This window comes from Labrus mixtus, chromosome 5 (assembly GCF_963584025.1).
Source record: "Labrus mixtus chromosome 5, fLabMix1.1, whole genome shotgun sequence".
Taxonomy (NCBI): Eukaryota; Metazoa; Chordata; class Actinopteri; order Labriformes; family Labridae; genus Labrus; species Labrus mixtus.
The window spans coordinates 9668860-9683664 of NC_083616.1; the positions used below are offsets into that span (position 1 = coordinate 9668860).

Genomic DNA, 14805 nt, shown 5'->3' on the forward strand with positions numbered 1-14805 from the left:
AAATACATTTAAATAGATCACCATATTAAAGTCACTTCCTGGATATGTTCATTTTTGCATCTAGTACCACCAGTATTAAAGGAGGGCAGTAACGTGGTGACTGCACACGCCGGCCAGGATGCAGTTCTTCCTTGTGAGGTTGAAGGTGACCTTTCTGCTACTGTCATGTGGAGGAAAGATGGCTTCCCTGTAACTCAGGATAACAAAAAGTGGGTCCAAAGTTTTGTTTGTTTTAATTAAACACCTATTCGGGTTGCCTTTGTTACTTTACTTTTCTACATGTGATGCCATTAGCTGCACAGCTGCTCTCTTTGGTGTGTCTGTCCATTCATCTTTTATTTGTGAATTTGTTCAGATACACTTTCTTATCAGAGGGCTCGTTGCGTGTACATGGGGTGCAGCTGAGTGATGCAGGTCGTTACTACTGCACTGTGTCTAACCAGGCCGGCTCAGATCACAGAGGAATGGACCTACGTGTGTATGGTAAGTTCATGACACTTGCTGTTCCTTTTCTGTTATATTATACTATATAATCTGGCTGATTGGAGTTTTATAAATTGTTGTTTGAATTACAAGTAGGTCTCTCTGTTGGTTCTAGTAATGACTATAGTGCAGTTTTAAAGCTTAAAAACCTTAAATATCTCACAGCGTTGAAATACATCAATGTGGTCAACATGTGTGAACCCATTCTGTCTCCCACCAGTGAGTCCTTCAATCAGTCCAGGTCCATTCAATGTGACAGCAACCACAGGGATCAGAGCTGTGCTGAGCTGTGAGACTACAGGAATTCCCACACCAACAGTGTCCTGGAAGAGGAATGGCACGCCACTTGATATCAACCAGCAGCCTGGGGCATACAGGTAAAGACAAAGTAATGTTTGGACTGTCATGAAGACGTCGCTAGCACACAGCTATAAAAGATTAATAGCCGATTGTACTTTTCGGTGTAGGTTACTGTCCTCCGGGTCCATGGTTCTTTTGTCACCGTCCAATGAAGACGAAGGTTACTTTGAGTGCACTGCTGTCAATGATGTCGGGGAAGAGCGCAGGGTCATCGAGGTCAAGCTGCAAGGTATTGATTTTAATATTTTGAACAATAAGACTGTTAGTCAGAAAATCTTTTTGAGATGATTGAAGAATTTTCTTTTTGCTCCTTTAGTCCCTCCGTCTATAGAAGATGATGTCACAACAGTCACAGCTGTGAAAATGTCTCCTGTGGTTTTACCGTGTCACGTACAAGGACGACCTCAGCCCACTGTCTCCTGGACCAAGGGAGGAGCCAAACTGGGCACCAGGGGAGGAACTTACCGTGTCCTTCCCACTGGTAAGACAACATGTCTGAGGAACTTTACTATGTTTACTAAGTCAAAGAGACCCAGAAACACTAGTCTGTTGTAATGCTAATGCTGCAAATGAAGGAATAATTGATGTGTCATTAAACTGCATCGTTACGCTCATTTTCAATGCAGGAGTGTTGGAGATAACTGCTGCTCTGCCAAGTCATGCTGGCAGGTACACATGCTCAGCCCGCAACCCAGCTGGAGTGGCTCACAAACATATCTCTTTAACAGTGCAAGGTAGGCTGAGGCCGTTCTTAGTGTTCCCCATAGATAGTGAGGGGTGGGGGGCAGGTCAGATGTTGAGAGGGCTGTGTGTGTTTAGTTTGTGTTTGTTTGAACCCACAGGGTTAAGATCTATACACACGTACTGTAAATAAGAATTTCTTCTCTTAGAGCCCCCAGAGATCGGGCCAATGGCAGAGGAAGTACAAGTGGTGTTGCATCATGGGATTGTTCTTCCCTGTGAGGTCCAAGGTTTCCCAAGGCCATCCATCACCTGGCAAAGAGAGGGGGTTCCCATAGCAGCAGGTAATAAAGCACTTTTCTGGGGAAACAAAATACAAAATGTATAAACAGTTGGTTACTGTATGGTAGATGCTTTCATTGGTGCCAACTTGACCTCTTGTTTTCTGTCACAATTATGGAAAAACATATCTTAAAGCATATATGTGACTTAACTATTGATTCATTAGGTCACAGGCTGGCCGTGCTCTCAAATGGAGCTCTGAAGTTTTCTCGCGTCACTCTTGGTGATGCGGGGTCCTACCAGTGTCTGGCAAAGAATGACGCTGGTGTTGCTGTTGGCAAGACGAAGCTTGTCCTTCAAGGTAATGTGGACTCACAGCTAGCAAAAAAAAACAAAAAACTTGTGCTATAATTATTTCTCAGTCAAGTCAAATTGTGTCACGTGCAACTGGTTTCTTCCAATTCTTCTATGAATTTACAAATAGAATTATACTTAAACATGTCGTTGTTTTTCTAGTTCCGCCTGTGCTTAGTGTGCCTCGTGTGGAGTACACTGCAGTGTTAGGTCAGCCAGTCAGTCTGGAGTGTGTGGCTGATGGGCAGCCTCAACCTGAAGTCTCCTGGCATAAAGAGAGGAGGCCTTTGGTTGACGGGTCTCGTATACGTATGTTTGCCAATGGAACCTTGGTTATTACTTCAACCCAGCGCAGTGACACAGGACTGTACACATGTACAGCTAAAAACCTTGCAGGCAGAGCCAGCCATGACATGCGGCTAGTTATTCAAGGTGAGTTAAGAGTGCCATGTCATGTTTTGCTCTATAAAGTATGTTATTTAAATATTTCTATTGAAAAAAAAAAAAAAAAAACATTATTGCTTTTCAGTCCCACCGATGATTCCTCCTTCGCAGACTGAGCTGTCAGTCATTCAAGGATTCCAGGCGTTGCTGCCCTGCGCTGCTCAGGGTTCACCTGATCCCAGGGTATCATGGGAAAAGGATGGTGCGACTGTGCCCAACCTGCCAGGCAAATTCACTGTCCTGCGATCAGGAGAACTCATTATTGAGAGGGCTGAGGTAAGCCTTAGGACCACTTTTTTTTTTTATTGCGTTATTAACTGTATGTCTGTCTAATTCTGGTGATATGACTCGATGCTGTGTTTGCTCTCCTCACGCAGGTCGGGGATGCTGGTGTGTTTACATGCGTGGCAACCAATTCAGCAGGCTCTGTGAGACAAGACATCCACCTATCCATCAACATGAGACCTGCCTTTAAGGAGCTCCCAGGTGATGTTACCCTCAACAGGGGGCAGAATCTAGCCCTGTCCTGTCATGCTCAGGGAACCCCCTCTCCTATCATCACCTGGACCATCAACAACAGTCCTTACCCAGGTAATCAGTGCCATCGTATTCTAGTTTCTGTTGATCACAATCTACCTGTTTTTTGTTAATACAGTATAATTCATTTAAATTGAAACATGCTATGCACTGTTTGGTGAAAAACGTTCCAGGTGCTACTGTAGATGAGGCAGGCAGGAGCTCTGTGATCATTGATAATGTGACGACGAGTGATGCAGGGACCTACGTGTGCATAGCAGAAAACAGCGTTGGCTCCATCCGAGCACTCTCATTTGTTCGCATCAGAGGTGAGTTGTTTGTCAATGAAGAGTGAATGTCAGGGCTTTTCATTTAACTTCCTGCAGATATTTATATCAATTTGATTAACATGTATATTCTTGCTCTGTGTCTCAAGAGCCCCCAGTGTTGAAGGGTGAAGCTCATATGTCTCAGACGGTTGTTGTTGGCAACTCTGCTGTGCTGGACTGTCCTGTCCATGGAGACCCCAGTCCTGTCCTCCGCTGGCTCCGGGATGGAAGAGCACTGCTCCGCTCCCTCCGAATGCAAGCACTGCACAATGGATCCTTGGTCATTTACAGCGTCACTGTAAATACATCTCTGTTTGTTTATCTTTATCTTACTACATTTCAGAGCAGTGACTCTCTCTCCAGACAAGTTTGGCCAAACCAAGTCACTCTCATTTGAGTGATTAAACCCCCTTAAATAAACTACTTACATCACTAATGTTTAATGTCTTGGAAAACATGGCAGTATTCAACTTATCCAGTCTTCCCCTGCAGTACCCTTGTGTGGAGGGACAGTGAGTGACTGTCCTGCAGCGTTCAGTGCCCACTAAATCAGATTCACTTCAGTCACAGAAGCTAACAGCATTAGCAGCAGAGGGAGGAGATGAACAGAGAGCTGGATGTTCCCAGACTCCGCTCCTTTCTCCTCAGGCTGTAACCTTGTTAGGTCTCTAACTGCCACTGTAATTGCACAGCCTTGCAGTTGAGACTTTCTCACAGACAGATGACTGTCCCTCCCACAGAGCAGTCCAATGTGAATTTTCCTCTCTGCACCCATAATATCTATTACTAGAAATAATTCAATAAATACAATTCTTGACAGCCCTTCAGAAACAGAAAAGTGTTGTTCATCCCACAATGTCACTTTTCTTTGATCAAAAAACTGCACGTGATCTAAGGAAGTTTTGTCCTGGAGGTTGTGACCGTGTCAGAAGAAAGTTGTTTCCCAGAATGCCAATGATGTTTAACTCTCCTCCTTTACCTGTTTGATCTACAGGCTGCAGATGAAGGGGAGTACCAGTGTGTGGCTGAGAGTGAAGCTGGAACAGCTGAGAGGACTATTACTCTCAAGGTTCAGAGTGAGTTTTGTCATTACAATAGCACACATTTCTACAGGACACAAAACTTAATGGAAATGTAAAGCATAACGAATAATACTCTTTTTCATCCTATACTGTCTCCCTTTACTTCCCTAATCTTTTGGGATTTTTTTTAGTAATTATTCCAAAGCGACACTTTCTATAATCTCTTATATTAGTTATCTAGACTCAGTTCTCTCCTGTCTTCTCTCTTTAAAACAGTCAATGGAGGCTACTCAAACTGGGAGGAATGGGGACCATGCAGTAGCACCTGTGGACAAGGCTTCCAGGAACGAATCAGATTATGCAACAACCCAGGACCAGCCAATGGCGGCCGATCATGCAGCGGTCCCAGTATTGACTCAAGGAAATGTCAAGCTGGTCTCTGTCCAGGTACAACTCAAATTATTTCCGCCCCATAAAAAGCAGCAGATCTATGAAATGTCACTGCTTCAGTGTTTTATTCTGGTGGATGTATTAAGGTTCAGTGTGCTTTGTCACTCTGATGCCATAGACATCCCAAAAAAAAATCCTAAAATGTTTTAGGTTTGGATAATACAGATTTGTAGTTTGCCAGCGTATGTGTACATTTAAATTCTGCTATACGAAAATACTACAAATGATATAAATGTATCTGAACTCGCTATTTTTTAATCTATTTGGTGATAAAAGGAGAGACTCCTCGCAGGACCAGAGGCAGCCTGATCGGCATGGTGAATGAGAGAGAGTTTGGTGTGTCTTACCTGGAGGCCAACATTACAGACAATGAGGTGGAGGAGAGCAGCACTCTGCATGCACGTCTGGACAACATTCCTCCCAGTGTGGGTGAGTGATCACACATTAGATTCCCACCCGGGTTTTTATCTTCATATTGCAGCATGTGGAATGGAGGGTACAGGGGGCGGCTGTGGCTCAGTTGGTAGAGTCAGTCGTCTCTCAACCAGAGGGTTGGGGGTTAGATCTCCAGCTCCATGCAGCGACATGTCCTTGGCAAGACACTTAACCCCGAATTTCTCCCGCCACTTCGTCGGTGGCGTATGAATGTATTTGAATGGGAATAATTACTTCTGATGGCCTCTTTACATGATTAAAGTGAATCTGATTAAGTGGGCGCTGAACGCTGCAGGATAGTCACTCACTGTTCCTCCACTCAAGGGTACTGCCATCAGTGTGTGAATGTGTAGGTGTTACATGTGGTGTAAAAGCACTTCGAGTAGTCAGAAGACTAGAAAAGGGATATGTAAGCTCAATTCAACTCCATTTACCATATCTAAAGAAAAAAGCCTCTTAGTATTTTAATGCTTGTTAACAACATACTTTGGTCAGTTACAAGAGGGTGAAAATAAATTGTTCAAAAAGTTGAGAGAACCAGGTTGGAGTTTCTGGATCATATTTGTCAAAGGGATAAATGAGCATTGTTACGTTTACCACTCTGTGGTAGCAACTTGTCAATCATAGGTAAACTCAACTTTATTATCTTTAACTCAAGATGGGACTATAAACTACAATACTAATATCATTCTGTATTGAGGAAGATATTAATCGTCCTTGTCTGACATTTATTGAATAGGAAAATGTTTACTGAGGTAACAAATCACATTCCATTCCTTTTGCCTCCCCCTGCTGACCATTTCAGAGAATTCATGTTTAAAGCACTCCACATTGAACAAACTTCCACTTTTTAATTTTGTAGTGTTGACTAAAAAAAAATTATAATTAAAGACAACCATTGTGAAATAAATTCACTCAATGTAACAAAACTGACTTCAAATTAAGCAATCAGTCATGTTGACAGAAAAACATGTTTTTTGTTTAAGTGATAACCCTCAATTATTTTGATGTTTACCACGTCATTCAACATTTGGCTATGGATTTATGGAGTTTTGTTTGGTTTCCTTTTTACATTTGTAAAGAAAATATAACTTCATTTCTGTGGTTCTGTAAGACAACCCGAGCTAATGCTGCTCTGTTTCAGGTCCTTTGTTGAGGGTGTTGGTGTCTGTGTTTGCGCCCATCTACTGGACCACTGTGCTGCAGAACGGAGAAGCCAGAAACGGCTTCTCCTTTACACAGGGCCAGTTCAGACAAGAGTCTCAGCTGGAGTTTGAGACCGGTACGTTTGCTTTAGATCTTTTTTTATTTCTTTATTTTCTACTCTTAATCAATTTAAAGTTAAGAGAGATTACGTCTGTTACACGTCTGTTACATGATCAAACTGTAGCAAATAAAAATATATAGTCCGTGTAGATAACACTTGAGCTTTATGCCTGCTTTTTTACAAGTTTTATAAGGTTGAAAACTATACAGATAGAAGCTTAAAATACAACATCAGCTGGTCATGAAGAAACACTTATTAAGTATACATTCTCTTTGGTAGTTTACACAACAACCAGCAGATGGCACCATTCACTGTTGAGATTCATGAGTTTACAGATAAAGACTACAGTATCCTGATGCTCCATTGTGCTTCTACATTAAATGTCACTGTTTTCTTCTCTCTTTACAGGGGAGATACTTCGTTTGACTCATGTTGCCAGGGGTGTGGATTCTGAGGGAGTTTTACTTATTGATATTGTAATAAATGGATTTGTGCCTCCTTCCTTGACGTCATCTCATCTGAGCCTTCAGGTGTGTTTACTGCTGCTCATGTAACATGTAATCAAAGACCTGGAACATATCTCACAAGATATTCTGTTGAAACACTGAAAGTTCCCCTTCCCTTCTGACCTGATTTCTCCTGCGTCTCTCAGGAGTTTGATGAGTCCTACGTGCAGACAGGCCAAGGGCAGCTGTACTCGTGGTCCTCACAGACCCACCAGAGAGGAGGAAAGCCCATGGTGCTACGATGCAATCACACCATTATTTACGAGGGCCAGGAGGAGCGCCAGGGCCCTCTGCTGCAGCTGCTCAAGGTCTCTGGGATGAACAGTGTCTACAACATGTTTACCCTCAGTGTTGATTTCCATATCACCACCAGCCTTCTTGTACCAGGTCTGTGGAATAAAACACAATGATTTAAAACTTCACCATCAGTACATGACATGGAACACTAAAACTGAATGTAGAAACAGTCATAAAGTGAACTTTACTGTTTGCAGATGGTTATGATGAAACATGCCCGAAAGGTTTCGATCTTGATACGGCCTCCTACTGTGCTGGTATGCTGCTTTCACTTTCCATGCCTCAATTATCTTTAACATTTAACTTAGCAACACTTGTTACTACAACAGTTTCATCATTTTAATTAAATGTGTCCATATTAGATGAAGATGAATGTGCACTCCAGTCTCCCTGCTCCCACTCATGTAACAACATCATGGGAGGATTTTCCTGCGCCTGTCCCTCTGGCTTCACAATCTCTACAGATACAAACACATGCTCGGGTGAGAAAAACAAGAAGACATGTGCATGAGCTTAATGAATAAGTATACGATCTACAAATACATGTTGCAGTTAAGTAAAGAACAGAAAACATCTGTCTCAGGATTTGGCATTAAACTTGATTTCATTTCATTTGTTGCAGATATTGATGAGTGTTCCCAGAGTTCACAGATGTGCCATTACAACCAGCAGTGTGTCAACACATTAGGTGCATATCGCTGCCAGGCCAAGTGTGGAGCAGGATTCAAACCAAGCATCACAGGAACCGGCTGTGAAGGCAAGTCATTGTTCATTAATTGTTAAGAGTTGTGGGCGCTGTTGACGCTTTTAAAAAGCAACTTAAGACACGTTTGTTTAGACTTGCTTTTGATTAATCTGTCTTGTCTATTGTTGAGGTTTTTGTTATTTCTTTTCTCCGTTTGTTTCTCCTCCTTTTGTAAAGCACTTTGACTCTGTTCTTGAAAGGTGCTATATAAATAAAAGTTATTATTATTATTATTATTATTAATCCGTTACAATAACTACAAAAAGCTTTCTTAGTACGTCCTGTTCTTCCAGCAATAATAAAAACAAACATAAACATCTCGTCTCTTACCACCCAGTATTTTAAAAAGTACATTGTAGATGAATAAAGACAGATGTGTCATATATTTTACAGATGTGGATGAGTGCCAAGAGTCTGCTCTCTCCCCGTGCCAGCATCAGTGTCTCAACACTCTGGGCTCCTTCCGCTGTATCTGCCACCCTGGATACCAACTGTCAGGACATCGCTGCATCGGTCAGTACCTTAACTTGTTATGACAGCGTTGAGTCTTAAGAGCTCGGAAAAGCCAAGAAAAAAGGCTTTTTGTAAATTACTTAAAAATGCAAGTGAGATTTAGATGGTGTTAATATACGTTGTAAAAAAGGGTTTACTGTATTCCTTTTAATAACCAGATTACTTGCATAAAATCTCAGTTTTAATTGCACTTTTTTCAGACATCAATGAGTGCATGAGGAATGTTTGCCCGGCTCACAAGGAGTGTCAAAACACAGAGGGAGGATACCAGTGTCTCGACAGCTGCCCAGCTGGCATGACCAAAGCAGAGAGTGGAGCGTGTGTAGGTAAGTGGTTCTTAACCTTTTTCTTATTTTATTTATTATCATTCTCCATTGAGAAGGCAATAAACATAGCCTGTGATTAAACACAAAATTCTACTTATATTATTCACACAAGATAAAGTATTTTATGCATCTTAGATTTGAAAGCAACCACCAAGGAACCCCCCAATGATTTTCCTCCAATATTTAACCTGGTAAAAAAAACGGCCTTGTTTGTATTAGTATAATCCATTAAATGCAAACAGGACTTCTGGAAGCTTCACTGGACCTCTTCAGTGCATTTAGTGTTACATAACACCAGCTGAGCATTCCCAGGACTGTGCAGGGGCACAAAACAGCAAGAACTTAAAAAATAGAGATCAAGTTTTCGTTTTCAAAGATTATCACTTCTTCTCCTTTTTAAGAAACTCTGCATTCATAATGTAATAACTTAAAGCCTGTCATATCTGTAGTGTTTTCTGCAAGATTTGCTGACTAATATTTGTTCACCACATACTTTCAGATATTGATGAGTGCCAGGATGGGAGTCACATGTGTCGCTACACTCAGGTCTGTCAGAACACAATCGGAGGTTACGGTTGTGTTTGTCCGAGAGGTTACAGGTCCCAGGGTGTAGGTCTGCCATGTCTTGGTATGTCCAATTTTACATTTTTTTAAATCACTAATGACTCCCTCACATGTGATTTTAACTAAGCCTTTTTCTACCTTTCAGATGTTGATGAGTGCATTCAGACACCAAACCCCTGTGCCTTCCAGTGTCGCAACGTTCCTGGCAGCTTCAGGTGCCTGTGTCCTCCTGGTACCGTGCTGCTCGGAGACGGGCGCTCCTGTGCCGGGCTGGAGAGAGCTACGACCTTCAGTAATGGTACCAGAGTCAGGGCGAGACTCAGACCACAGTTGGTGTCGTCTCTGGGCAGGCCAATCCTTTCCCGTTCTCAGGGAGTATCCCGCATTACCAGACAGAGCTGTCCTGCAGGGTACACCAACCGAGACGGCACGTGTGTCGGTGAGTGTGAACCAAGACAAGGCCACAAAAGATACCTGATACCTGAACAGGTGTATTGGGGCGATGCTGAATACCAATTCCATTCTAGCAGGGTACACAATAAAAAATCTTACTATTTAACAGCTTAGGCCCATGCTTTGCTTTGTCTGGCAATCTTATGGCTAACTCTTAGAATTGAATTTCTTGTTGACTCTACACAGCGCTAACATTGTATGCTAACACCACACTGTTGTTGCTTTTGAGTAGCAGCTTTATATCTATGGCAAAGGAAAAATAGATTATGTAGCTTACAATGATTGGTATCGGATCGATGCATAGTCTGTTACTACCAAAAGGGCTTTGAACGTTTTATCTGAGACATTTCCTATACTGGTATTGGTATTAGCTCTAACCATTCAAAAGACACATTTAAAAAATAATTCCTTGTCATTTTATTTTGTCAACCAGTGAATAGTCACAAAAGGCTTTTCTCTATAATTCCCCTCTACAGATGTAGATGAGTGTTTGCTCAGGAAGCCATGTCAGCACAAGTGCCACAACACCATTGGCAGTTTCCAGTGTCTGTGTCCCCCAGGTTACCAGCTCTTACCCAACGGCAGGAGCTGTAAAGGTAAGAGTTTTAATTAATTGTAGCTTCATGACCTTCCTCATTCTTTCATTATAACATATAAACTCATATCCTCTGTCTTTAGATATCGATGAATGTGTAGAACAAGGCATCAGATGTGGACACAACCAGATGTGTTTTAATACTCGAGGAGGTTACCAGTGCCTGGACACACCCTGCCCTGCATCCTATCAAAGTGGAAGAAGCCCTGGGTAAATGCAGAACTAAAAACAATATTGAGAGCAATATTACTAAGAAGATCATGTTGATGAGTCCTTAACACATTTCTTCTTTCCTGTTTATCTTAAAGAACCTGCTACAGACCATGCTCTCTGGACTGTGCAGCAGGAGGCTCTACTCTGATCCTTCAGTACAAGCTGCTCACTCTCCCATCCGGCATTCCCTCCAATCACAACGTGGTACGACTGTCAGCTTTCTCAGAGTCAGGCGTTCTGCAGGACCATACGTCCTTTACCATACTCGAGCAAGAATCAGAGATGGGAATGATGGGCCGCGTGTTTGGCATCAGAGATGAAGCAGGCAGGGGGATCATCTTCACACTGCGGGCTCTGAACAGACCAGGACTTGTGCGGCTGAAAGTGCAGGCGACCACCATCTCATCGCAGGGCCGCATTACCTACCAGAGCATCTTCATCATCTACATCTCCATATCAACGTACCCATACTGAGACTTTTTTCCGCAATTGCTTTAAAGATGACTCTGCCTCTTAGAATGCACACCCCAGAAACTCTGTGCCTCGAACACATTAGGCCCTGACATGACGCCAAATGTACAAGAAGAGGCGGACATCATTCTGGAGTGGATGTAATGAGGACGTGTTCCCCGTCTGTGACTGAAATTTTGTTGTGGGAAAATATATTTTTCTAAAAGAAGAACACTAGGTTCTGTTGTATTAATACTACATATCAAATGATGCATCACAGGTGACTGGTTCCACAGAACTGGATTTTAAGCAAATGGCTCCATCTTGCTTTCATGGTTGCAGAAGCCATATGTCACCATAGAGGACATCTGAACATGCTGAACGATCCAAACATTCAATTAATGCATTCACCATGTGCCTTATGATGCGTCGTCCTAATCAAAAATTGAAAATGCAGAATCTAAAAAAAAAAGTAATCTCATTCAAAAGTGCTGACTTTTTTTTTTCTATCTCCTGCTATTTATGTTTTTTATGTTAGTTTAAAATATTTGCCAATTTTTCCATTGTTTAATTTAAGTTTGCATCCCGCACTTACAAATAGAAGTCATTCAAGAGCTTTAAATCATGTTTTTTCCCATTATTTTAATTTATTTAAGTCATTTGAACTGGTTTATACAACCTCCTGAAGGTTTGAGGTAATACGTATCGACTTGCATTGTAATGACAATCCTTAATGGCACATTGAAACAGTGGCTTGAAAGTAGTGACCGTGCTTGATCCATCTTATGTGTTTTTGTACTCTTTTGTAACGTTTTTATTATGAGAGAAAGTTTAAAGGTGCTATTCTGAATGTAGTCAAGTATTCTTAGTTGATACCGTTAACTTCCCTGTGCCAGTGTTGGAGTGGTTTCTGTTACAAGAAAAAAAAACGGCAGTTATTTTACATTTAATAAACGTACATTTTGACTGCATTTATTTTCAGCATTAAGTTGTGGCATTGCCTTAAAACGTTTGTCTGTGCTGAATTGACAACATGTAACATTTTTAGTTTTGTTATTCCAATCTTTGGTGTTCACTCAAACATGTGCCTTCATACAGTATTTACAAATCTGGGAAGGGAAGCTATCTGAATACCAAACAATGCACACAACTGCAGTTTACATGTTCACTCTGCATTTGACATTCAACCATTTCCCTGTTGTTGTAAATGAGTGATTCATATTTGTAAAGAATAAAATGGCCAACACTTTTGCTTCTGTTTGTTATTACCATGCCTGTGTCTCAGTCCCTCTTGGTTATATCTCGTTTGAAAATTTAGAATAAAATCCTACAAACAAACATTATTGCTGAAAACATTAATGATTAAACAAAAAAACAAACGCTCAGCCTGTCATGGAAAGCTGTTTGGCATCAACACTGATGATGACTCTTTAACTCTGAGAACAGATGACAATCTGGTTTAAAGATTATTTCTGCAGTGGCTCTCTTTGACTCAAACCTTCAGTGAACCTCAAATAATCCTCTTTATTCTGATACGTGTGACAACAAAACAAGTTTACTATCTGATTTAGTTCTAACATATATCTTTTGTATCTAAAGAATACTATAAGGAGTCTGGCAGTCCTTTGATTGACTTCACACATGGTGGCTGTATTGCTAAAGATCTCGGGGAGTACAGGGTTGGCTGAGGGGCGACTTGACCAAATGATGGCGCTTCCACACAGTCCCAGAAACACGTCTTCTGTTGACATCAGCGGTCAAGATGGCTCTATATCTATTTCCAATCTATACATCTGCGTCCAAAGCAGTGTCAAATGTGAAGTCAATCGATTGGACGAGTGGTTCTGCGCAAAAGGCTAAGAACTGCAGGGGTTTACAGAGCATGCAGCACTGTTTTCAGGGGTCTTTTTTTAATTGTACCCTTCATCTTTGACTTGTTAAAGAGACAAGATGAATAAACTGGACTGAATGTAGTTCCTAAGGAAACTCCATTAACACCTATAGTTTGAATGTACTCATGTATTATAGCCAAAAGCAGCGTACCACCTGGGAGGGTAAGAGGTAAAGAGGTAGCAAGATGTAGGGGAGTTACTCCACTTTACCAGGTTTAAATTTTCATTAAGAGATTAAGTTTGCTCATATAATTTACCTTCCATCAACAGTCTTTGACGTTGATACTCACAGTCATGAAGTTGTGTTCACATTTGAAACATTCTGTAGGAAAGATATGGCGGTAAGTCCAGGTAATACCTCTGCTGCTCAGTAGATGGAGCATGGTGAAGGTTGCTTCTGAAATGTGGACGTTGTTCCCTCAGTGCTGGATATTGTTGGTTTCCTTGCTCCTATCACTGTCATATGTAGAGTTGCTAGTTGTAATAAACGTCTAAAGGAGAAAAAAACTAATAACACCGAGTTGTTCTGCCTCTAAAGCAAAACTTTTCCTAATGACTCCATTAGTGGAGACATATATGGCTTGGCTGTTGGCACATTGATGATTAAAGTATCTACCTGACAAAACTATTTACTAATGCAAACATTGTTGTCTTGATTTAGTTCATTGTTGATGTCAGTGACAAATAACTGACCAGGTTAAAGAGCTTATAAAGTTTGGCAAAAGTAGCAACTCCTTTTCAATTCCCTTGAGATGATGACTAACAGAGGGTCAAGGTAAGATGACCTGAACTGAGCACAGAGAGTGTGTTTGTTGATGCTTCAGTGTGTCAGCATGTGTGTGTGTGTGTGTGTGTGTGTGTGTGTGTGTGTGTGTGTGTGTGTGCGCGCGTGTGTGTGTGCGCGCGTGTGTGTGTGTGTGTGTGTGTGAGAGAGAGAGAGTAGAAGGAAGGGACGTTTCCTCTATGTGTTTTGATGTTTCTGTGATGTGATCATTAGCCTGAGTGTGATGTCAGGAAATGTGAATGTTTGTGAAAAAAACATTTATATACTGCACTGTGTTTGGGTGAACTTGTTGATAGTTGATATATGAGTCAGTTAACCGCCTTTTCCTTCCAACTGGACTATCTAAATCCGTGATATCATGATTATCATGAAGTTTAAATATTTATAACATAGATCTGCACTCAAACTGGGGCGCTGAGTTTGATTATTTTCCATGTAAGTGATAAACACAAAGAAGAATGGGTAAGCCTCTTCCTGCTAACTATGTTTCAATGCAAACATCCATTAAATGTAATGCTTTTTCACTGTGGTACACGTGAAGCTAATTAAAACAATCCTAGTAGCGTTTTAATACCTCTGAATTACTGGTAATGACTACGGCAGTAAAGCAGCAGCATAGGACTTTAACAGGTACATCCTAATGAAAACAGGCAGCAGATGCACATATTTTAAAATAGCTTTTAAAGAATAGGAAAAAGAAACAATCAGTACTTTCTGAGGAAACAGCAGGACGGCGCACTAAACTGGAAGCAAGTGGTTCATTAAGATTTCATAAAGCTTCACAAATTCCCTGTGACACATGTTAGACACTTTAAGGCAGACTTCAGGCTTTCTTCCTTTTCTA

At 41.3% G+C, this 14805-nt stretch overlaps 1 protein-coding gene across 1 annotated transcript in view; it reads left to right on the forward strand.

The window, feature by feature from the left end:
- Positions 1–12536, forward strand: part of hmcn2 (hemicentin 2) — a 43973-nt gene extending 31437 nt beyond the window's left edge. Inside the window, exons 53-81 of the mRNA XM_061037670.1 lie at positions 65–209; positions 356–483; positions 704–860; positions 951–1072; positions 1160–1324; positions 1470–1577; positions 1734–1868; positions 2033–2167; positions 2323–2592; positions 2690–2880; positions 2982–3195; positions 3315–3449; positions 3557–3747; positions 4444–4525; positions 4748–4918; positions 5198–5350; positions 6501–6638; positions 7032–7153; positions 7276–7516; positions 7624–7683; positions 7789–7908; positions 8049–8183; positions 8565–8684; positions 8885–9010; positions 9510–9638; positions 9720–10013; positions 10504–10623; positions 10706–10832; positions 10931–12536. Coding sequence (XP_060893653.1) covers positions 65–209; positions 356–483; positions 704–860; positions 951–1072; positions 1160–1324; positions 1470–1577; positions 1734–1868; positions 2033–2167; positions 2323–2592; positions 2690–2880; positions 2982–3195; positions 3315–3449; positions 3557–3747; positions 4444–4525; positions 4748–4918; positions 5198–5350; positions 6501–6638; positions 7032–7153; positions 7276–7516; positions 7624–7683; positions 7789–7908; positions 8049–8183; positions 8565–8684; positions 8885–9010; positions 9510–9638; positions 9720–10013; positions 10504–10623; positions 10706–10832; positions 10931–11309 — 4613 coding nt within the window. The 3' untranslated portion in view covers positions 11310–12536. The remainder of the gene's footprint in view (positions 1–64; positions 210–355; positions 484–703; positions 861–950; positions 1073–1159; positions 1325–1469; positions 1578–1733; positions 1869–2032; positions 2168–2322; positions 2593–2689; positions 2881–2981; positions 3196–3314; positions 3450–3556; positions 3748–4443; positions 4526–4747; positions 4919–5197; positions 5351–6500; positions 6639–7031; positions 7154–7275; positions 7517–7623; positions 7684–7788; positions 7909–8048; positions 8184–8564; positions 8685–8884; positions 9011–9509; positions 9639–9719; positions 10014–10503; positions 10624–10705; positions 10833–10930) is intronic.
- Positions 12537–14805: the final 2269 nt, after the last annotated feature.